The sequence below is a fragment of the Scophthalmus maximus genome, chromosome 6 (assembly GCF_022379125.1).
Source record: "Scophthalmus maximus strain ysfricsl-2021 chromosome 6, ASM2237912v1, whole genome shotgun sequence".
Classification (NCBI taxonomy): Eukaryota; Metazoa; Chordata; class Actinopteri; order Pleuronectiformes; family Scophthalmidae; genus Scophthalmus; species Scophthalmus maximus.
Genome location: NC_061520.1, coordinates 27570779 through 27594879, shown reverse-complemented (window position 1 = coordinate 27594879; position 24101 = coordinate 27570779). Strand labels below are relative to the sequence as shown.

The 24101-nt window shown below is 41.9% G+C and overlaps 2 protein-coding genes across 3 annotated transcripts; both read right to left on the bottom strand.

The window, feature by feature from the left end:
* Positions 1–338: 338 nt before the first annotated feature.
* Positions 339–2677, bottom strand: LOC118310093 (transcription factor 15-like). Of its 2 annotated transcripts, none has more exons than XM_035632894.2 (2): positions 2027–2677; positions 339–1378 (listed from the first exon to the last, which is right to left on the bottom strand). In XM_035632894.2, exons 1-2 carry the CDS (start codon positions 2516–2518, stop codon positions 1316–1318), a joined length of 555 nt encoding a protein of 184 aa, XP_035488787.1. In that variant the 5' UTR covers positions 2519–2677; the 3' UTR covers positions 339–1315. The 2 variants fall into 2 exon arrangements, with proteins under 2 accessions (XP_035488787.1, XP_035488788.1); XM_035632895.2 differs by having other exon boundaries at positions 2033–2677.
* Positions 2678–11555: 8878 nt separating this feature from the next.
* LOC118309472 (transcriptional repressor scratch 2-like) lies at positions 11556–14978 on the bottom strand. The gene is made up of 2 exons (XM_035631644.1): positions 14560–14978; positions 11556–12911 (listed from the first exon to the last, which is right to left on the bottom strand). Exons 1-2 carry the CDS (start codon positions 14714–14716, stop codon positions 12100–12102), a joined length of 969 nt encoding a protein of 322 aa, XP_035487537.1. The 5' UTR covers positions 14717–14978; the 3' UTR covers positions 11556–12099.
* Between the last annotated feature and the right edge of the window lie 9123 nt (positions 14979–24101).

Sequence of the window (24101 nt, the reverse complement as noted above, 5' to 3'; positions counted from 1 at the left end):
AAGTAAGAAATGGTCTGTTCCTACAAAACATATTTGAAAACACTGTCTGCACTTTTCATGGGCTCTACTGCATCTAGAGCAGAAGCAGCATGGACAAAATTCCATTCACTTCAAATTGCAGAAATGTCAAAGACACATGTCAAATACAACTAAAACTTCGACCATGAGCTAACATAGCTCCTTCAGCTTTAATAATGGATAACAGTTTAAAAATTGGAGCTCAACAAGAATATTTTCTGTTCATTATTAATGAAAAAATAATTAAAACCACAGAAACTGTTGTCAACTTCAAAACACCTTACCATGACACTGAAGGGAAATTACAAAAAAGAGCCATGTCAGTGTAAAAATAAATTTAATTTCAAAGTAGATTACAAAAATGCAATGACAGAGCAAAAAAAATGTTTCCTGTTGAACATTATTGTACGAAATCAGCTTGGTGGGCTGAGTGGTCTGTCCTTCTGTCCTGCTCTGCTGGTGGGCCAAGGTCCCTAAGCCATCTTGGTCACAACTTGAGAAACAATGCACACTTTAATGGGAGTATGTCTCATGAACATTTTACTTAATACAGTATAAAAACTGTCAGGCATTGGAAGTGTCTCTGATAGATTATTTTACTATTTTAAGGTCAGTAATTTCAAACATACATTACTTGTGGTTTCACATTGAGTAAAATAGACATTATTTATTATAACAAACCTTAACCAGGGTCACAAAACTCTTGAAGTATAGATTTACTGTAGTGTTCATCTGTTGTCAGCTCATATATTAAAAGGACTTTGAGGTTAATCTTAATGACCAATTATTTTGTTGTTGTTTATTTACATTTGGATTATTGATAATGGAAAAATATGTTAGGAGTGAGTCGTGAGGAAAACCTTGTCTCACTTCCTGTGTCATTAAGAACATTATTCTTGGAGAGCTAGGCCCAGTGAAGTTCTTCTCCTGAAAGATCACTGATTGTGTTGATTGTCACTTTTTGTTTATGTACCTGTCCTAATAATAGGCTCAGCTAATTTGTTGTTTAAATGAAAAGAATATCCATGACACTTTTTACACTCTAATTTTCCCACTTATAATATTCATCTGTGACCTTTGTACACTGGGAACAGTGTATCCTTTTGCTGGCAAAACACAGAAGTTTTTGGTGGCAATCCTTCAACCTCATACTGGGTAAAGGGACCAATGAGGCACACTCTCACACATCAGAGTAGTCGTTTAAGACTGCTGTAATGCTAAAATGGCTCTATAGACTGTTCCATGGTCTGCTTTCAAGAAGAGAAGATCCACTCCTGCTCCAGTTCAAAAAGTTCCATCATCGACTTATTTGTCTCCCGCGGTTGCCGTGCATCTTCACACAATCTCGTCTGTCCGTCACCTGTGAGCCAAAAGGGGAAATCACTGCCAATGTCATTTCAAACTGGCACCCAGGGAAACATTTTATACCTAAACATAGTTTCAATGCACATTGAAACTGTGTTCAGTTTCCTTTAAAGGATATATTCATGCACTGATAGACATGGCACCTATAAATAAAATAAATCCCAGCAGAGACTTTAGAACGCCAAGATGGACCAATCCCATTATACTAGAATGCTCAACCTAACCCAACAGTGTCATGTGAACTGGAACATACTCACATTCCAGTCAAACATCTGATGAACTGATGAACTATTGCAAATGTCCAGTCAGGCAGAGTAAATTTAACTCCAACACAGTCTACAGAATATAGAAAAGTATTTTCATGTGAAGTTTCATAGTTTTATCCCTAAAACAATGAAAAAAAATGCCCAAATGAAATAGCTATTGTATATGCAGATTTCACGCCACTAAAGACACGTGTTATTTATTTTTCAGAAGTATAGGCGAATTATGAAAGTAGAAATTTTGCTGTAAATTGCATTGCATGGTATGCTCGATATAAGCCGTATCACACTGTAGAATTTGATGAATTATAAGCAAATAATCTCTGAGAGAAAAAACGTTATTTTTCAAATAATTGTTAATTTGAATATATATTGCATACTTTTACCCCTTTTCGTTGGTTACTGAGGCAAAATGTGCAGATTGCTCGGGGCTGCTTGCCCTTTCCACTCCCTTTCAGCTCCTTGTAGACAGCACTGAGACACGGCTGGCCGTCCTCCCTCCCGTCCCCGACAACCAGCACGTTGGCCAAGTGTGAGATGTAGCTGGACGCCAGGCGCAGCGTCTCGATTTTGGAGAGTTTCCTGTCCACCGGTTCCGTGGGGATAAGTGTCCGCAGCGACGTGAAGGCCGTATTCACATTCTGGGTTCGGTGTCTCTCCCTGGCGTTAGCGGCGTTCCTTTGCCGCACCACCACGCCACCGGAAACCTGCCGGTAACTCTCCCCAGAAGTCCCGCAGCAGCCGTAGCCCTGGTCGGTGCTACCGTCGCTCTCGCTGCGGCTCCCATCCTCGTCGTCCGACATCAAGGTCAGGTCAGTGGGGTAGCAGAAGGGATGAGTCGACACCGGCCTCAGCATAGTAAAAGCCATCATAGGTAAGCGAGTGTCTCACTGGTGAGAACCAATCCCTTATTTTCATGAAGGAAACAGCCGCATGCAGACAAGAGCCTTGCGTAAAGGTTGTTGTAATTCTGCGGTTTAATAACACAAGTCCCTAGTTTGTTTTGACACCTCCCCATACCACACCATGGAGTGACAGTCATTGAGACAGGGAGGGATCTTATAGCAGCTGCAGGATCCCCGGTCCTGCAAGGGGAGGGGGTGGAGCACATGGGGAGGCCCCCATTCATCATTCCAAATATTTTGGTCCTAAAAGTCACAGACATCAATTTGGTACCCTGTCTGTGGCAAGGTGTATGGCATACATGTGTTAACCAAATTAGTGGGTCATTAGTTTTAAGGAGAGGAGAGTAGTAAGCAAAACTGGCATACATGTACTTCTAATGCATTTCTTACAAACAGTCACTGTACAGAGCACTGAGTGAACTGAAAATACTGTAAACAGTGGTGCAACTTAACATTTACCAAGAACATTTGCTCGAATATTTCCACTGTATGCCACTTTATATAGTGTATTTTGCCAGCTAGTTACTGAGCTGTATGTACAAAATACTCAATACCCAGTTGATTAGGCAAGTAGTCCAATACAACCATGTAATTGCATCTCAATGAAGGTCACTAAATTGTGATTTTTTTAAATAACATATAGACAGGTGAGTAACGTAAGTAAAAACAACATTGGGTCTAGGAAGTTTTGAGCCCACAATGTGCTGCATCATTGCATCATTTGTTGACCCCTAGTACCCTGGGTGGAAGCTTATTTGTTTTGGAAGAGAGCACGGATATAAATAGGTCATCACAGAGATAACAGTGATCCCTCAGAACAAGTTTGTATTCCTGGACCCAAACCATGTAAGCAAAATTACCCTACAGCCTAGCAGAGCCACCAGAGCCCTTCCCCGTACAGGCCGAGCATTCAGGCCTGCACCGTTCTTGTGGTAGATGTCACACATGCATTCGTCCACTTGTGGTGAATTTGGTGAAGGATGAAGACATCGATGTTTTCCACAACTTTGAAGACGAGTGACTGTGATGTTTGCAGCACTGAACTCTCAAATGTGCATTCATCTTTGTAATGAGGCTTTTACACACTGCAGCTATAGTTTTATCTCAATTTAACTGTCAACGGACTGTTCTTGTTGACACAGTGGACGTAGTCACCGGGTCTGGAAAATAAAGCCTAAGTGGAAGTGCCTGTAATGACCAGCAGAGGGCGACTCACTGGTTGCAAAAACATGTCAGTTTCAAGTCTATGAGAAAATTACTCTACTTCTCACTTGATTTATTATGTCAGAAAACATTTTCCTGAGGAGTTTATGGTCTCAGACACTAGTTTAATTTCTTCTTCAATACAGAATAATGTTCAATTTGTAAATTACCATTCTCATTTAGTTTAAAAAAAAACCAAAATGGCTCAGGTCAAAATGCGAAAAACTCTGGGCTTCAAAAGTGGGGTTACCTTGAGAATAATGCGGAGGATGGACAGCTTGCAGAGCTGTTGTATTAAGAACTGTGTATAGTTACTGGGGTGAGGAGGGGGCTGTTTCACTTTTAAAAAAAAGCTAGGGCCTCCCCAGCATCGTTAATTGGACATTTGGACCCTCCCCCTCATTGCTTCAAAAACTGCAACTAAGAAGCCTGAAGAGGAGGTGAACTGATTAATGTTCCAAACTTTGAACACCGAGTCAGTGTGTTTCATTTAAATTTGTCCATCAGTAGAGCAAGTTGTGTGATGCCGAACCTGCAATATAGGTGATCTATGAATGTAAACCTATACTTTACATGAATGAGCTAGACACTGCTCACTCACTCATAACTATGAGTAAACATATTGACTACTTTGAAGAATATAAATTAGATGAGAAATAGTTTACAGGCCTTCATCTGTTCTCCCAAAAATGTGTCAAATTACCCTTCTTCCTGTGATGCTAATTCTCATACAGTCCTGTAGAGCTGCATCAGTTGTACCTGTAGGTGCGTCTACTAAACTGGATGAGTGTGATCAGCGCATAAAATTCTATTCTATTCTAAACAACAATTATGAAATGGTTTTAAACATGGCTGCCTGTTGATCTAAAACATTAAAAAGCTTAAATGTTAATAGAGAATAATAATACAAGAATATAACACAGGGGATGCAGCACTTGCGAGTACTTTTAATTTTCATTTTACTTTTTGATAGTCAGTCAGACCCAGCGCTCTTTTCCTTAGAGGGCCGATGTGGTCAGTGGCTTACAGTTGCCCTGTATCAGTTTGTCTAATGGGTTAAGTGCTTTGGTTAAATAAACACTAAGCAGATGGTTGAGGGGATCACGTCTGAACCTTCTCTGTGGAAACTGAGCAAATGGCTTCCAGATTGACTGGTGCTGAAGGAGGGAGGGAGGGAGGGGTGGACGGCTGCAAAAGGGAGAGAGTGTCATCAAAGGGCCTGTTTTTTACAAACACAACCCCTTGACACATCAGACCGGGGCACCAGCAGTGCCTGGCCCCCAGCTCAGCTGCACTAACAACAGCGACCTGTGCAGGACCTGGTTCCACTCATAAAGCAGGACACCATAGTGTTTTACCACACTCGACCGGCCAGCAACACGACCCCACTACACTTTCTCTCCCCCAGCGCCGCTGCCACGTCACATTTGGAACCGTAAATACTTAACCCCCCTTGCATCAACTTAAAGGAATGCCATTAAATGCCTGTTGACTTGCACTGATGAACGGTGTGGCAGGCGGAATGTGTGTCACTCAGGGTGAACTTCTCTGAGGCATGAATACATTGGTTTTTGAAGCCAAACCAATATCATGGAATGATGCTGACAATATAGTGTTTTGTTAGTCATGAGTCCATCATGAGATGCCTGAAGTCTATAAAATAACCTCTAAAGGCCGAAGCAGTCGCATTACATTATGTGGATTACCAGGTTCTTAAAGGGGAATAAATAAAAAATGTTGTTTCCCTCTCATTGAAGAGTTCACCAAGACCACTGTGAGGTTAAAAGCTGCAGCTCAAAAATGTTTCACATTAACCCAGCTTAGCTCACCGTCACTGGGCACCTTTGACGGTGAGAAACTGGGCACATGATGTCTGCTTTGGTTAACACCTTTTAATGCAGCTTTAAATCTGAGCTAAAGCTGTATGCTCCCGGTCGAATGGTCGATTGTTTGGATAATGTGCCTCTGCCCGACCAATTTCTCATTGGTCAGACATTCATCTGTGATGCCTTCATAAGGAGAAAAGTGGGACAAGACTACCTGTGCAGACAAGTAGTTTGAAAACTGATTGAACGGATTCAGTTCCAAACTAATTGACACCATGTCTAAAAGGTCGTTGGTGTTTCTGCGTTTCGTTGAATCAGATGTGACCAAAAAGTCTAGTATAAATTTTTCAAACACAAACTCTAATTAGGGTAAGTTTTCTTTCCATCAGTGGATGTGAAAACCAATGTATCAGTGGTAAAAACAATGGAATGATAGTTTGGTGTGGAAACACTACAGTGTCCCAGACCCTCAACACGTTTCATACCAATACATTTGAATAAGAATGGACATAAAGGTTATTCCATAAATATTTACTTTAAATTCTATCAAGTAAATTTCAGTGTCGTTGAAAGCATTTCTTTTCAGGTTTACAGCTCGTCTTTTAGCAGAAAGATGAACCAACATTGTGTCACAGACGGTCAATTTTTGATTTTTAACAAAAGAACAATACATGCAAAGTCTTATTTCATCTGATCTATACAATATATTAATACAGAAGAAGTCAGCGTTAACACTGTGTTGTGTCCTGCAAAGGACACTTCTGGGAAAGACTGCAGTCAGATAACTTGACTCATCGGATACAGCTGCACAGAGAGAGGAGGCTCCTCCTGACAGTCAGCTACAGAGGCCTCATGATTTATCTTTGTCGGTGTGTGTTGATGCTTTGATGGAGAACAGCATGAGTTGGCATAGTTTGAATTGTATAGAAAAGAGTTATGTTATAATGTAATGTTCAATGTTCATTAAAACAACATATCCAATGAAATTTGTGTCACTGGACAAATTGTTGCTACACCTTTACTGTAAAACTTTTTTTTTTTTTTTTTGGGGGGGGGGGGATTTTAATGATCCTAACCCTAACCCATTTTAATTTGGAACACCTATACACCTGCTAATTTTAAATCAAATGACAAATTAACCAATCATGTGGCAGCAGTGCTGTGTGACCTGTATCCTGCAGATATGGGTCAGGAGCTTCAATTATGGTTCACATCAAACATCAGAACGGAGTAAAAATGTGGTCTCAGTGACTTTGACTGGAACATGATTGTTGCTTTGAGTGTTTCTGAAACTGTCAGTGACACAAAGTTCACGTCAAGGCGCGTCTTTCATTGAAGTTGTATGTGATCTTCTCTTGCGTTACTTGCGTCTGGTGTGAACTCATAAGAGATTATCAACATTTTAGATTGTGAAACTAACTTGTCAGCATCAAAGCGATGCTTTTTCTCTTTATTCCCAATAATGTCTTTTAGATAATCTCGCAAAAATATTTGTCTTTACAACCTGCTGGATCTTCTGACTGCTCAGCAATGTCTCCTAAAAATATATGTTTCTTTACAACTTAACAGTAGTACATCAGTTTTGTTTGAAATTTTATTGTGTCTGTATCATGTTTTTCTATTAAGACATATGTCGTTATTTTACAAATTTAAAAAGTTGAACATACCAGTAAAATGTTCAGACAAAATGTTTGTTTTCAATCTATATATCTGATTTTGAAGTACAATAACCCTTCGTAGTGAGTCCAGCTTTATTAAAGTATTTATGGTACTGTTGCATCTCTCAGCTCTTGGTTAAGGGTCAGTGAAATATCCTCGTCTGGTTTCACACAGAAAAAGTTCCCAGTGACTTTAGACACCAGGCATTTTGAGTGTAATCATCATTTATCATAGACTGAAATGTTTCGATGCAACTCAGTAGGCTAAATGTTACAGCAGAAACCACATTTTTAATTCAGTTAATTCAGTCAAGGCAGATAAGGAACTTTTAATTGTTTTCATTTGAACCTGCTTAAAATGTTTGAAACTTCATGAATGAGGTAAATGAGTTGGAGCTTCTCATGGAGAGCATACTGTAACACCCCCCCCACCAGCACCACCAACCACCCCCAGAATGGTAGCAACAGTATTATCTTGACCCGTGCTGTGACCTCTAAATAAGACTCCACTCATCTTCCTCCCATACCACCACCCTCCTCCACATTTTTCCCCTCCTTAGGATGCTGATCATCTTTCACACTTTCGCTCCAGACAGTTTTGAGCAGCCAGGACAGGTGGAGTGGAAAAGTTCAACAAATGGCACCAGTCACATCCGCCCTTTGTCTCACCTCTTATTACGAAGACGATACGGAACTACACTTGAGAGTTCTCTTTACACAGTCAATGGCATCTGATGTTGGTCCTTCATTTCATATGTAGAGTAAACACCAAAGGCCACTTTATATAAGTAGTATCTAAAAGAAGCCATTCTTTTCTTGATCCGGGGGGCTGATGAACTGATGTGAAATCCTTCACCCATGGGATCCCCAAACGGCCCCCAAACACGCAGAACATGAAGTCAAACCCTGCAATACAGGAAGTCGACTCACACGCGATGATTCTTTTGGAGAAGCCCACTGCAGCCTTTCATGTCTACCTTGCTGAGCTCCAGCCCATGTCTACTGACTTCCTCCAGAATCACATGGGACCTGCAAGTCACGGCCTCCACAGGTCAGTGAAGTTTATCGCACCAGAGAAATCTTCAAGTCGGCTATAAAACCTTGTCTGACATGATGTAACAGACATGGCTTATGGTCTGATAATGGGGACTATAAAAGACTCATCCGTTTTGGCCTTAACGTCATTATGCCTGCTCTGGACCCTGCAGTCATATCCTCTGTGTTTGTTGGCAAGCAGTGTTAGTGTTGAACCACAGTGTTGAACCACAGTGTTGCTCAGCTCCTTTGTCTGGTGGAAGTTTTTTTTACAGTAGAGCCCGATGTCTTGTTTTTATGGCCATATCCTTGCCATAACCTTGTCTTATTGTGAGCAAAGGGCTAAGAGAGTTCAAGTGAGCCACATTCCTCATTTAATCACTTCTTCTATGGAAGGGTTGGTCTGTGTTTCTTTTAAAGTTGCAACTAACAATTATTTTAATTATTGATTTTTTTTGTTTTCCAAGAAATTCCCTAGAGTGCAAACTTTGAATAATATTCCTTTAATCCTCAGTGATGTCTTTAAAGTGCTTGTTTTCTTTTACCAACATCCCAAAACCCATGTTTTTTAAAATTGATTACAATATAAAACAGGATCTTGTGGGCAGCAGAACAAGCTGTAAACACAACACTAACATTAATTTGGAATCGCACTTGCCGCATGTTAAGTACAATATTCACTCTGCTTTTAGCTCTGTTTGTGTCTCCACCAACTCCTGACAAATATATTTGTCTCTTTAGCTGCTAAAACCTCTAACTATGTCTTCAGTGTGTTTGTTTATTTACCAACTAGGGCAGCAGGAATACTGGACATTCATCATCATGTTTACAGTAATAAGTATGTGATTAAGCATATGAAACTATCATGCTTTTTTTATGCGCAAATAACTTGTTTAAATGTAATAAATTGAATTTGGGTTATAAAAAAGAATTTTATCTGTATCAACAGTTAAAGGTTCAGGTTGGAGGTTATTGAAACTTTCAATAATTAAAAATGTGTCCAATTTAAATGGGGCTCCTTCTCAGCTGTCTTCCTAACATTAGGATTAAATATTGATTAGTGCAGCTTTAAGCAAGCTGGATATCAGTGATAATCAAAAATGTCTTCAGAATTACAGTTTTATGTACAGCACATGGAGGAAGTTGATATTTTGGTTCACATTGCGCTAGTTAATTACATATTTTATACCTCAGGCAAAACCTGCCCTGTTCTCCCCAGTTATATATGGGCACTTTTATGCATACATACAGGCATGAATGTGTCTTTTGAATGGTGGCTATTGTCTCTAGAAATAGGCATCTCCAGTTTGTGGTCTATTGAGACACATTACTTTACTTCCATTTCCCGTGAGAGGTCATTGGCTCCCGGGCTCAGCCCTGTTTAGTCTGGATCAGCAGCCCAGTTCTCATGACACCTGACCCAGAGCATATCCTGTGGTCAGACTTCAGTAGTGTGCTGTGAAGTACTGTATCTGCTCAGAAGGAATCTCTACATTTGTCAGCACTGTTAACACAACCTGCTGTAGAGTTTCTTTTTGTGAATGTGGCTGTTTTTACTAACACACAGATCCTTTACATGAGTGTGTAGTCCTGACTATTTCAGCACTTTGGAGCAGCTTGTTGCTATACTGTAAGGTGCTTGTATGGTTGCACATTCTGCTGGTCAAGAGAAGCACTGCACATGTGAAAGAAATATTGAGATGTTTTATTTTCACACTTATGCTGTATCCAAATTCAGGGGCCCGGACTTCTGAAGTATAGTTACAAATAAAAGTTAAATAACTTGTTTAAAAATGTACTTTGTCAATTAAAATATACTGTGAGTAACCTTTACTGTGTTTTTATAAAGGGGGAAGGAGAGGTGCAAAGAATGTTATATGGTTATGATGATGATACTGTATGATGGAACTATTAAATTAAATAACAATTTGCATTGGTATGTGAATTTCTCAATGTTAAATATAAACAGTCCACTCAGCCTCTGTGGTCTCACCACGCTCCCGCATGTTTCTAACCACAGAGCTGACAACAGGGATTATGAAAAACAGCAGAGAGGTCAGCAGCCTCTTTTCTGCTCCCGCTACAGATTTGGCTCTTTTTCGTTTGTTGGGTTCTTAAATGGTTTATCATAATTTCTTTCAAGGTTTTAACCGCGTAACGATTTCTACTTCAAACATAAAGAATTTTTGATGAATTAGTTTAAAACATACTTTAAAGTGAAATTACTGATTTAATTTTTTTTTTTTTTTTAAAGTACAAAAACAATTCAGCGAAGACATACGTGGTTTGTGAAATTGTGTCATCAACAGTGATGCTGTGTTGTTTTTTATGGGATCGTCATTCTGTACTGCTGCCTCAGCTCAGTAGGCCCTGCCCTGTAAACAATATATCTAGGTAAACAGAGTTATAGTTTTAAAGTGTATTGCGGTCATTATTTACAATCTACAGTGGCTTTTTCATATGTCATCTTCATATGGTATCTTTCCCAGTGACTGATGAATGCAAATATGTAAACAGAATGTGGTGACATAATGTTCTGTGACCGTACTAGTAAATAAGGACTGCTGTAACACATCATTAAACAACTGAAATATAGTGCAAAGTGGTATGTGGGTTACTGTCAGTCACAGATTACAACTGTTTCGTCCACAGGCCTGTCAAGTCAATATGACTGATTTGGTCTGAAAATACAGAATTTCAAGGATCCTGCCCCTGAGCATCTTTGAGACACTTTGTTTCAGAATGAGCGGCTGTAAAACCTGAAATAGTTCCACACACTGCTTCTCACAAGCCTTGGTGTTATGATAATCCAGTCAGCACGCCTTTGGTCACTAAAGACCACTTATTCTTTATTTATGAACTTAGTAAAAGATCAAACTTAAGCCTGCAATAGGTCAAGCTGATAAATAATTTTAAGGCTGCCCTCTGCTGGACAACAAGGTAAACTTTAATCTGTAAACTGTTGTTGTTTGACAAGTAAAAAGTGACAGTGTAGAATGCAACTGCTTTAGATTAGCATTAGTTTGTCACTGGTGTGGTAGACAGGTGAATTAATTGAACAATATTAAGTATATAAAGGTTTAGAATATATACATTTATGGTACACGTGACCTTGAACTAGTTTCATCTTAAATTTCTGAAAAGATGGCAACACTGTTATTCATGTAGAAGATCAACTTAGTTTTTCCTTGTTGAGTACTTAAATGCAAAGAATTCAAATGTAAGTGTGTTTCAAACTTGTATATTATCCATACGTGAGTAAAGGGGGAGTTTCAGTAATCATTCATTTTCATAATCTTTATTGTCATCACCAAATTTATCAGACAGAGAAAAAAAATGTGTCAGAATATCTTTTGGCTTTTGTTCTCAACAAATCCAATTCATGGTTCCAAATAAATCCATGTTAAATTCGCAGATACATAAACCAATAATAAATTAATCATCTTAAATATCGGCAGATAAATAATTCAATAAATTCATAAATAAATAAATAAATAAACACATACATTATTAAACAAACAAGAAATGTTTGAGGAAACTTAAGAGCTAGTGGGCATTTAAATTAATACTGACATGTCAATTATTGCAGTTTAATTTATAAAAAAAAAACCAATATAAAATATGTTACATTTCTGAACAACACTGAGATTTTTATGAAATTTATATATAATTCCTGAATAATTTAAAAGGAGGTTGCTGCTTGTGTCAAAAGGCAGGATTATGATGCATGCATGTGACAAGCCTGAGAAGCAGCAACCTTTGCTCTGTCTGTGTTAGAACTTTTAAAAAGATGTGTGGCTAGAAAGAAAAAGACGAATATTTAAAATCAGTACTTGGCGCTGCCGTCGTCCTCTGCCTGGTGCCCCTTGAAGCAGGCTGACTCGTAGTGCTTGTTCAGGTAGGACTTAAGTGCAAAGCTTTTGTGGCAGCGCCTGCAGGAGTAGTGCTTGAAGGCTGAGTGAGTCTGCATATGGGCGCGCAGGTTGGAGCGATCGGCGAAGGCTTTGCCGCAGTGGGCGCAGGCGAATGGTTTCTCTCCGGTGTGGGACCTCATATGACCCTGCAGGAGCCAGGGCCGACTGAAGGCTTTGCCACACACTGTACACTCGTGCTTCAGGTCATGGGTCAGCATGTGCATGGCCAGTGCCGGCATGGACACATACACCTTGTGGCAGGTGGAACACTTCCTGGCCTGTTGGCTGTCCAGGCTGCGGTGAGTCTGCTTGTGTCTGCTCAGATTGGAGGAAGTGGCGTAAGACTTCCCACAGTCACAGCACATGTGGCGGCCTTTGGTTCTCCATTTGTCGGGGCTGAAGTCTGCTGAGCCAGCGCCCTTGCAGCTGTCTAATTGGTGACCTCCCTTGCGAGGACACTGTTGATTGGATCTCCGGCGGGAGCGGCCGTCAGAGATGAGGAAGTCATTGATGGTGCACTCCTCCAACTCAGGGCAGCTACTGTCTGACTCGACTGTGGCGGTGGAGATGGGGCTGTCTGGATGCTCCATTTCGTGGTCGGAGAACTCTTCCCCGCTGCTGCCACCCTGGGAATACTGGGGCCCTGAGGAGACCCCAGTCTGCTCCCGACCTGGCTCCTTTGTGCTCTGCAACACTGAGGGGATGATGTAATCATGGATGTAACCTGTAAAAGTAAAAAAATTAATTTCATGAAAATGGAAAAGAGTTTTTAATTTAGAATAAATTAATTGAACATCTTCATGATCAAAATAACCGGTATGCTTTCGCATTCTCTTGCCTAACCCTCTAATCAATATGAAACCTATGCAGGAAGTGCAAGGTTTAGCCAGCGTTAAAAGGAAATCATGAATATTTGGTGCACAGTTCTGTCTTGATCAGTCCCTCAACTGGCTTCGACAAATGCTAACGTTTTAAAAAAAGGACTAAATGGAAGGCCATTGTTGGAAAATATAAATCAAACACACTGTGCTGACATTGACAAAACAGTCACAGAGCAATAGTTTGGCTCCCAATCAGTCCCAATTTGCCAGCCCGCAGCGGCAGCTGAGAGAGTGTCTCAACAGTGAAAACCCCTCAATCACTAAATTACTTTAATCAGATCAATCCCCATCTGTGGCATTTCTGAGAGTGTTCATGAGTATGGTAATGGAGAGAATGAGTGACAGGTGTGGGGCCGCGATTTAGCAAAGAGGAAAGGGAGGCCAAGGAGGGGTCTGTTTTTGTGTGTGTGTGTCTGTGTGTGAGTCTGTGAGAGAGAGAGGGAGAGAAAGAGAGACTGGTGGTGTTGGTGGGGGGTACCCAAACACACACACACACACACACACACACACACACACACTGTGGAACACAAAGGGAAGCAGACAGCTGGCATCCTAAATCTGGGGAACAAATGATTCAACTCAAGCAGAAGATCTGTGATGCTGGTGGTGGGTGGGTGACGCCACTCAAAGCACACATTTCTTTGGAAACACACACACACACACACACACACACACACACACAAACACAAACACCATATTTTTTGTAGTGCAGGGTTGCTCTCACAGCCTCTGAAGAAATCCCACAGATGAAAATCTAATGTCTGCCAATGCACTGCTCATGTTGCACTTTATTGAATTACCTGCAGCACTCTCTATTTTCCAGTCAATACTCTTCCACTAAAATCCCTGTCCCATCACCTCTTGCTGCTCCACATATGGATTGTTTTGCTGCAATCCTACTCCCGGTGGCTATCTAACATCTGCAGGATCAGATGGAGAGAGATGGAGCGACGAACGAGGGGGGTTGGGGGGGACGGGGACTCAAGGGCAACTGCACCATCTAAGGACAACACAGTCCCAAGCGGCTATCTGCTTTTCCTGAGTTTTTTTCCCCCTTCTTTCAAATCGACCTGACAAAAGGTTGCATCAGATTTTGTGCCTAATGCCCGCGTACATGTATATCTCATCATTAATGCAGACAACAGTATTAAACCCAAAGGGTGCTGTGTGATCTGGTTTGAGTATTAAGCTGATTGAGGTAGCGTGACCTGAATACCATTTAGCATCCGCCGATCTACAAAACAAAAGTCCTGAGACATAAGGAAGGGGGGCAGGTGCTGCCTGGGGGGGTACGGATCGGTTTTGGGGTTTCTGAGAGCGATTAGGTAGGGAAGACAAAAACATAAACACCACTGCAAAAATCCCTGTCTGTTGTTTCAGCTTTTTCTTGCTCTATTTTTGTGAGAAAGACCATGTGGGACATCTGCAAACACAGGCATCCATCTAAACTACAGTAGAAATGCACACAGCAAAGTCGAAAACACAACTTACCATTTTCACTCAAACGCACCGCTAAGTTGGTGGCTGACTCAGTGATGGCATGTGTCACAGTGTAAGAGTTGTCCCATTGGTGCTGGTCCGGATGGTAGTAGTTGGAAGATGAGACATCGTGAACCTTTGGTTGCTTCACCAAAAAGGAGCGTGGCATTTTTTTGTTGTTGACCTGATGAAAACGGATACTAGAACCTCATAGAAAAATGTGAACAGAGTGACAATTTAAAAAGAAAAGAAGAAGAAATTCACTGTGCTTCCAGACGGAACAGCAGATGATTGGAAGAAAAAAAATAAAAGCTCAAAAAGTCAGTCCTGGAAATGGTCTGAAGCCAAGGGGGAAGAGGAAAAGAAAATGTAGTGAAAGTCGAGAGAGACAGAGAAATCAGAGGACGGGGAGGATGGAGACAGAAAGTGACATGGGAGAAACTGATGCAGAGGGATAGAGAGAGAAAGAGAGGGGGGGGGGGGTTGGCTGGACTAGCTGAGCTCAGCACCACTGCAGCCTTTTATATGTGGGGCACGAGCCCCAAAGATCAGGTGGTGCTTTAGAAGAGCGAGCTGCTTAGCATTAATCCATCAAACATCCCCTGGGACACACATCAAATTACTACGAGCCGTCTGTGCCTCTCTCTGCATGCATACACACACACACACACACACACACACACACACACACACAGCCAGCAGTCAACCTCCTCCTCCCATATCCTCTTTCTCCATTCACCCATCTACCGGGAAAAGGAGAGAAGACAATAGTGGTGTAGAAGCACATGGGTGAAACAACACACAACACCTTGTCCTCCTTTGTTTTTCAATGAAGTAGCTCACACAATTTATGTTGCCCCCAACCACCCCCACCCCCAAATCATTTCTCGTGACACCACATCCACCACCTCTGATATTCCTCTTTCATCAGCCACACATTACATTATTAAAATGTTATACCGTAGGAAAGTGGCCTCAGAATGAAAATCTGAATATATACCTGGTTTTATAAATTTTCTTTGAAAATCCAGGTCAGAGTCACTCTTGATCGGATATACCTGTAGTCAAATCCCTTCATGCAACTCTTGGGGGTTGTGTATGCAGTAGTAATCACACTATGTATTGTACTATTTAGTGTCAAAAACAAATGATGTTCAGATTAGTTGTCCTTTTTACTTAGTGAAGAGTGATATACTCTACTTAGCAGCTGTTTTTTCCCACAAACTAAAACTTCTTACAATTTATCACTTAAATTTTTCACACTCCAAAGTACAAATCAAAGCGGGAATGCTGTCAAATTTTATTGTTTTACTCATTTTTACTCAACTAGACATTTTTATCCACGAGGGATGCAGTTTTATTATCCTAAAATAATAACCTTTTTAAGGTTTACATAAAATCTTCTTTGCAAATGTTTACAAAAATCATTGGGTTTTTTTTATCATTTCCTAACCTACAGTTTATACCTTTGGTAACATGGTGTTGCAATTATTGGAATGATTTGGGTACAGAATTTACAGTCTGATGGATTTGAAAACTAAGGTTCTGACATACATTCTATAGTTTGGAAAGCTTATCATGTTTAGTTTCTACAATACATTTATTTTATTTATGTAAATACATAGATACATTTATTTTTGATCTGTGATGTCGTATCCACAGGTTGTACTCCTGTCAGTGTCTGAGACTCCCTTTGAGATTCTTTAGTCGGTAAATGTGTGTTTTTAGAACATATTTCTCTTGCAGCCCGATTGCAGCACACTTTAACTGGCATCATGGTGGCTTGCAGCTTGTTAGCATTGCTGAAAACGTTGTTATTGAATTAAATTAATTTGATTATCAAATTGATTAAATGATCGTGTCCACCCGTGTGTCATGTTTATATCACTGAATGGAGCCATCTACCTTTTTATACGTGGGGAGGATCAACAATTTCATGGGGAGGGTCACACATGCACTACCAAAAAAAGAAGAGAGAAGTAAAGATCACAACACACACAGAGGGGGTGTAACTTCTTGTTCTTCTCATTACAGCATTACTCTATTATATCTCTACATAGAAAATAGATGTTGGCTGCTTCATTATAACTGTTTGGATTAAAAATTTGTTTTGCACTCAGAATGATCAGAATACCAGAACCAGAGGTTTTTTTTTTTCATTCAAACCATTGCTCTTCCTTTTCAAAACCTGGGGCCTACATTAACAAAAATGCAACTCCGCTGCCGGCAGATTGGTCGGTGATGCTGTTGTGCTTGTTGATGCTAGCCACTAACCTCAGACAATGATGAGGTGTGGGCTACGGTGATCTGGTAAGTTTATCTTCTTTATTCATTCTTTTTTTTCACTTCCTAAGTAGTAGTACTGCTTCAATGTTTAGACAGATGATTGTTCCACACATAAAGTACTCCTATACTGTGAACTGTGTATATCTGTAAACTGAACCCTAACCCTATCCATCAAATAATTTTGGTTTACAGAAAAATAAACTCTAACCCTTTATTCCAGAAACCTGTTCATACTCTGGAAAGGGAAAATAAAGAATAAAACTTCATTTTAGGGACCTATAAAGGAGCTGATGTAACTGTAAATGCTTGGGAGCATTTGTGGAAAGGAAAATGTAATTTGGTGCAGGCTAATAATGAAAGGGAAAACTGAGTGTTTAGTGGGTAGAATCAAAGAATTGTCCATGGAGAACAAAGATTCCACAAATAAAATGGGTTTAAATCTGTCGGCTGTGACAGACTGACCTCGGTGTGCATGCAGGGTCATGGGGTCAAACTGTGGTTTGCAGCTGCAGCTTCATACAGCATAGGCAAACCAATCACAGATGGCTCAGTAAGAAACAATTCAGTATGACCGGATCATAAAAAATGTATAATCGCACAGCAAACAGTAATCTCCGTTTTAAAGTATGATCGGGTAAAATTATGAATTCTTATTAGCGTCAATAAAGCCAATGAAAAGACCAAAAACAGAAAATATTGTGTGTAAATCTAGACTGTATTTATCTCTATACTGTTAAAACACATCAGTAAGTCACATTGTTACACTGGAGGACCATGAACACACAAACCAATTTATTTTGACTCAATCCCACACATATTGTCCTTCAACCTCAAATTCCCCCTAGAATGATATAAATTCATATAATCTGCCGCTGTTCGAGCTATGGTAGCGGACGTGTTGTAGGCACAACACATTAAGAGAACACAACTTGATTGATTGTACAGTAGATTTGTATTTCCCTTTCCTCTGACAGTGGCAGATATTTAAATGTGGCAGAAAAACGAAAGAAGAGAGGTACCTACTTTGACGTTACAAAGTGTAGAGATTATTTGTTTTTTGAAACCAATATATTCTTCATTTTTATAAGTTATTGAAAAGTTTTCATTTGATGTTAAATTGAGTCTGCAACGACAATGGACCCTAACCCGATCGAAGTCAATGGAGCATTTAAATGCTGTTAAGGTGTAAAATTAAAAAAATATACATGAGATGTTACATCCATTGTCCATCTTTTGAATTCCAGGAGACATGACAATTCACATGCGCAAGCATTGAGTGAATGAACAAGCTCAGTCTTAGTGTGTTGTGGGTACTGTGTTGTTGGCCTCAGACATACCTCTGCTGTTTGACCAGAGACAGCTATAGGCACAGACTACCCAGCCAGACTCAGGGGCTGATGAGAGTTTGATGGACTGGGGCTTAGCAGAAGATTTTGGCCTCAAATCTAAACTTTTAGTTAAGCCCATCAAGGCCAAAGCGCTCTATGGAAAGGAACTGTTGTCCATTACACACATCAGTGAACCCCTCCAATTGCTCATCAACGAGCATAGAGAGCACATTTGTTTTTATTTATTCGAGTAGCCCTTTCATGCTCTAATTTTGGGACAGCCATGGCTGTTTCGCCACAATCCCCATGTAAATTGGAGAACGGGAGAAATCATGGGATGGGGGGAAGACTGTGTGGGAGACTGTTTTGCCGCTTCAACCCAGGGGGAAGATGTGGCGGGGATTAATCTCGTTTCTGCTAATTTCGCCACAGTCTCCTACTACCTGGACCTGAGTTCAGTGCCCCCCTGCTACCACCACCTCTGGGAGGAGGCCATATCCCTCCCTCCACATCGGCCATACGACTGTGCCATCGAAGTGATCCCGGGCTCCACCATTCCCAAGGGCCGCCTGTACTCGGTCTCTGGGCCGGACAGGGAGGCCATGAGGGAGTACATTACGACCTCACTGAAAGCGGGAGTGATCCGCCCCTCTTCATCACCAGCAGGCGCCAGGTTCTTCTTTGTGGGCAAGAAGGACGGGTCCCTAAGACCCTGCATAGACTATAGGCCTCTGAATGACATTACAATAAAGAACCGTTACCCACTTCCTCTCATGTCTTCAGTGTTCGACCAGCTCCAGCAGGCCAAAGTGTTTACTAAGCTAGACCTCCGCAACGCTTACCACTTGATCCGCATAAGAGAGGGTGACAAGTGGAAAAACGGGTTTAATACCCCAAGCGGCCATTACGAGTACCTGGTCATGCCTTTTGGGCTCACAAACCCTCCTGCCGTGTTTCACGCCATGATAAACGATGTACTTAGAGACTTTCTTGACCATTTTGTTTATGTTTACCTCGATGACATTCGGAGCAGGATGGTAAGATGCATCCCTGCGCCTTCTTATCACGGCTGTCCAAAGCAGAAAGAAACTATGATGTCAGCAACCGGGAGCTGCTGGCAGTCAAGGTCGCCCTGCAGGCACTGGCTAGAGGGGGGTAACCATCCATTCATCGTCTTGACTGACCACGAGAACCTTGGATACATCAAAAAGGCTAAAAGACTCAATTCTCGCCAGGCCAGGTGGCCACTTTTCTTTAACCGGTTTTCTTTTTCTCTCTCTTACAGGCCGGGGTCCCAAAACGTCAAACCAGATGCCCTGTCCGGACTCTTTGACCCCGAGCCTGTTGCCAAGGAACCAGAAACTATCCTCCCACTAACTTGTGTGGTTGGAGTGGTGACTTGGCAGATAGCAAAGGAGGTTAAGCAGGCTAATGGTGAGGCTCCGCCACCTAGTGGGTGCCCGGAGAATCGGTTGTTTGTTCCGGTTGAGTTGCGCCCACAGGTGATCCACTGGGCCCACACTTCGCTGCTTTCCTGCCATCCGGAAGTTCAGAGGACGATGTTCGCCATCTCTCGGAGGTTCTGGTTGCCATCCATGGAGCCGGAGGTCCGGGAGTACGTAGAGGGATGTTCGGTCTGCGCCCAAAACAAGACGTCCTCCGGATCCCGCATGGGTCTCTTGCAGCCGCTCCCCCTCCCCTCCAGACCGTGGTCCGACATCTCCATGGACTTCGTCACGGGTTTCCGGTATCTCAAGGAAACACCACTGTCCTCACAGTGGTGGACAGATTTTCCAAGATAGCTAGATTCATTGCTCTGCCGAAGCTGCCCACTGCCAAGGAAATGTGCGGAGGTTATGATGAACAGTGTCTGGGTCAAATATGCCCACAACTCACTGCCAACCTCAGCCACAGGTTTCTCCCCCTTTAAATGTGTGTATGGTTACCAGCCCCCCGTCTTTGCAGACAACGAGCCAGAGGTGTCTGTGCCCGCCGCCCATGCCATGATTTGTCGATGCCGGCAGGTACAGAAGGCTGCAGACCGCAAGAGACGGCCTGCCCCTGCCTACCAGCCAGGTCAGAGAGTTTGGCTCTCTGCCAAGGATCTCCACCTCAGAGTCCCCGCCAAGAAGCTGGCGCCACGCTACATGGGCCCGTTCCCCATTACGAGGATCATCGGCCCCGCGGCAGTACGTCTTTGCCTGCCTCGATCTCTCCGTGTACACCCTACCCTCGATGTAAGCCAGATTAAACCTGCCAAGGAGAGTCCGATGGTCCCAGCCGCCACACCTCCCCCGCCTTCTGAAGTGATAGACGGCGGCCCAGTGTATAAGGTTGCGGCCGGTACGCAACCGGGGCCGGGGCAGACAATACCTGGTGGACTGGGAAGATTATGGACGTGAGGAGAGACAATGGGTTCCTTCACGCCACATTGTAGACCCTAGCCTCATAGAGAACTGGAGGAGTCGGCCCTAGAGGGGGGGTACTGTCACACCGCGGTGAGGTTTGTCTCGTTCTTGGTTTTTGTCTCGTGACACCCTGTTTTATTTTGAAAAGTAAGTCTCCTCTCGTTTCAGGTCATTTGCCCTTTCTCATGTGTCACCACATCACGGTCTGATTGTCTTCCCTGTTTCCTGATCGTGTCCACTTGTTCCCCATGTGTTTTATGGTCTGCGTCTCCCCTTGTCCTGTGCCAGAGTGTTTCGTTTCAGCCGTGCACCACAGCCTGACGCCACAGTCCTCGTCTTGTCCCAAGCCTTGCTTTCCTCGTTTTGTAAGCCTGAATTCTTTGCCTCTTAGTGAGTGATTTTTTGTTTGTAAATTTCATAGCTCAGTCTCGTAGTGCAGCTTAGTTCATAGCCGTTTTGTTTGCCTCCATTGGAGTGATTTTCTGTTAGTTTTCTTAGCCCTCGTCTTGAGGTTTCCCTACTTGCAGAGCGGGTTTTGTTTATTAGGAGTTTTTTCCCTTTCTGTTATTTTTCCTCCTGTGGAGCGATTTTTTGTTAGTCAGTTAGCTTAGCCTTGAGGTTATTTTTTCCCTCCGTGTTTGGAGTGTGTTTTTGTTCTTCAGTAGTATCTCCTTTTGTTTAGTATTGAAAGGTATTTTCTACAGCCTGACATTTTGTCACTCTGTCTGAGAGGTTCAAGATTTTCAGAAATAAAAGCCTGCCCTAACTGTCTCTACTCTGTATCTGAGTATTCTTTAAGTCCAGGCCTGACAATTTTATTTATTTTTAGTAGTTTTTTACTTTAGTATTTTTTTTACTTTTTTATTTTTTTTCAGGCAGAGCTATAATTACACAATTTAATTGCTGTGATGTCATGGAACAACATAGGGCAAGATACATGAGCAGTTAAACAACAAGCCAACTGTTTAGCCGGATTATCTAAACCATTTAATTTTGGTAAAAAAAAATACCTTACCTAACACACAGCCATGACAAGGCACAAATTGGCTAAGTACGGGTTAGTTTCTAAACAGTGTTGGACAATCACTGCACATTGGTTTGTTAATAATTTCATTCATTTAATTTACTTATTTTTTCTCTTTCAAATAAGTTTGGTTAACCCTTGTTTTTTTATAACCTGTATGCTTGTCTGACCGCTAATGTTTGCAGTCCTGCGGAACCTAATTTTAGCTGGACAGGTACTGGGTACCAAAGTGCAAGCAAGCTGTACATTTCACTCAGAACTGTTTCATTTGGTCAACCACTGAGTCCTAAAACTATATCCTCTTGAAACAAGTGGAAAAATCTAGTTTCAGTGTGTTGTATGCACAGTTTGTGTGGGATTCCTTCACTTAAGGGCAGCAATAATGTCTTCAGTGAGCAATGAGAGAGATTTCCCAGAGGACGGGTGATATAATTAAACAAACCACAAATCAACATGGAAAACAAAAAAAAGCATATTTTCACTCCATAATTCAGTTTTTTTTATATAATGTCTGCTTTAAAGTCACGAAGAGGAATGGGACAGCCAGAAACTGAATATTCCTGTTGGAAGAATCTAGTTTTTGTGCTTTCTGATTAAATGCATGTTAAGCAGCATTGCTGAAACTGCATGCAGTCTGTCTGTCTAAGAATGTTGAGCTGTGATAAGTGAGCTAATGTTAATCACATCCAGTCATTACAGAGCCATCTGAAAAACAAACGCAGGTCCTTTTCACTAAGGCGCCTTTTCAGAACCTCCACAGAAATCTCCACTCGGCCTCTGACAATGAGGCAGCTGCGCACCAGTGAATGAGTGATTGTCTGTTCTCTTTTTATCAGCACTTAGTGAATGAGTTAAAGGAGAATTTCCCCTCTTCAGTCTGCATGTTTTTTTAAGGGTTTATTGTGGTTAGCTGCAGAGAGCGCCTTGTGATTATTGTTCCAAGATATTCCTTTTTTTTCCCCCGACCAGCTTTGTGCAAATGGGGTTAGGAAGTATTGCTCTGCTAAGCTTTGCCTCTGACACTGCAGATGCAAATGACAAAAGCACCTCTCAAGTCAATTTGGAAGTGACTGTTTAAAGTCTTGCACAGTCGGCCACATCCGCACCATGTCACCACGATAGGGGAGGTAGGATGAGGGGTCAGTGGAAGGTATGAGGAAAGGACTCCCAGCTGTCAGATGAGGTGACTGACAGGGGATGTAGTGGGGATGCCAAAGAGGACGCCAAAAAAGCAGGGAAGAGGCATTGTACAACTGCCTTTTAATCTAGTCAGACCTCAAACCTGATAAAAGGAATCTATCCTCTCCATTGTCTGGATCCTCAATCCCACTGGCACTGCCTCTGTTCTGCTAGACGTCAGAGTCTCAAAGGAGCAGCCTGGGTGTAAGCTACAGATGCTTTTCGAATTGCAAAAACCAGAGCAATGATGACATACCTGATGGCAGATGAAGCTATGGGGTACACAGTAAAAATAACAGGTGTTTTATATTTAATACAAACATTCTAAATGACAAAAAACTGTCAACACATTACTAATCTTTTTTCATTCAATTAAAGTTATTATTTTAGGATTACAACTTCAAAGTAACGAAGTGCAACATGTGTATATACTGTGCTCTCGTTAAGATGAGAGTGGAGAGGATGAATACCATGCCCACATCCATTCAAAATTAATAATCACAGAGTGAGTGCATTAGACATCTGCTAATCAAATCAGGGAATACAAAATCTGATGACAGATGGTCAAATTAGACCAAATTAAACGTTTGAAAATATCCAACTTTATCCTGCTTACCTGGCATCTGTGGACACAACATTTTATTTTTATTTTTTATTCTTTTACATATTTTTTAATTCATTCAGACCTAAAAACATGCAGACCTAAAGGGCCCATAAGGTAACTTTAACCAGACTACAGCTCACACACACACACACACAAACAGTCACACACACACACACACAGCTGGACATCGGCTGTCTGCGTGAATGACGAGCCCAAACAGGTGCCTGAATAAATTTTAACTGAAAATAAAGGGGGATTTACAACAGCCGCCCCCAGAATAGCATAGCTATTATGAAACAAAATAAAATCCCTCATGTGCAAAAGAAGTCCCTGGATCAGGTTCCCTGTTTGGAACAGCTGGCAGGTGCACAAGCCATCCCACAGGTTGCAGGTAAGTCTTGTCACCGACTCTGACCTCGGCCGAGCGGACACATCCATCTGTACTGACATTCAGCTTGACCACCTTCCCCACAGGCCAGTGAGCGCATGGCAGCTGAGGGTCGACAATCATCACGATGGTATCCTGTAGGAGACCATCACTGTGTTTCCACCACTTCTGACGGACTTGAAGTGACGGTAAGTAGCTCCTGAGGAACTGCACCCAGAAGTGGTCCACCATCATCTGACAATGACGCCGCCGTCTCCTGGTAAGGGGATCTGGAGCGTAGGACAGGTGGAAGGGAGGCGTCCTGCCGCCCCATCAACAATATGTTTGGCGTCACAAG

Excerpts from the sequence above, each read along its gene's own strand:
- LOC118310093 (XM_035632894.2), bottom strand. The coding sequence starts at position 2,518 with ATGATGGCTTTTACTATGCTGAGGCCGGTGTCGACTCATCCCTTCTGC. Across the intron at positions 1,379-2,026 it reads ACCAACGAAAAGGGGTAAAA|GTGACGGACAGACGAGATTG; the intron begins GTATGCAATATA and ends TTTGGCTCACAG.
- LOC118309472 (XM_035631644.1), bottom strand. The coding sequence starts at position 14,716 with ATGCCACGCTCCTTTTTGGTGAAGCAACCAAAGGTTCACGATGTCTCA. Across the intron at positions 12,912-14,559 it reads GGTGCGTTTGAGTGAAAATG|GTTACATCCATGATTACATC; the intron begins GTAAGTTGTGTT and ends TTACTTTTACAG.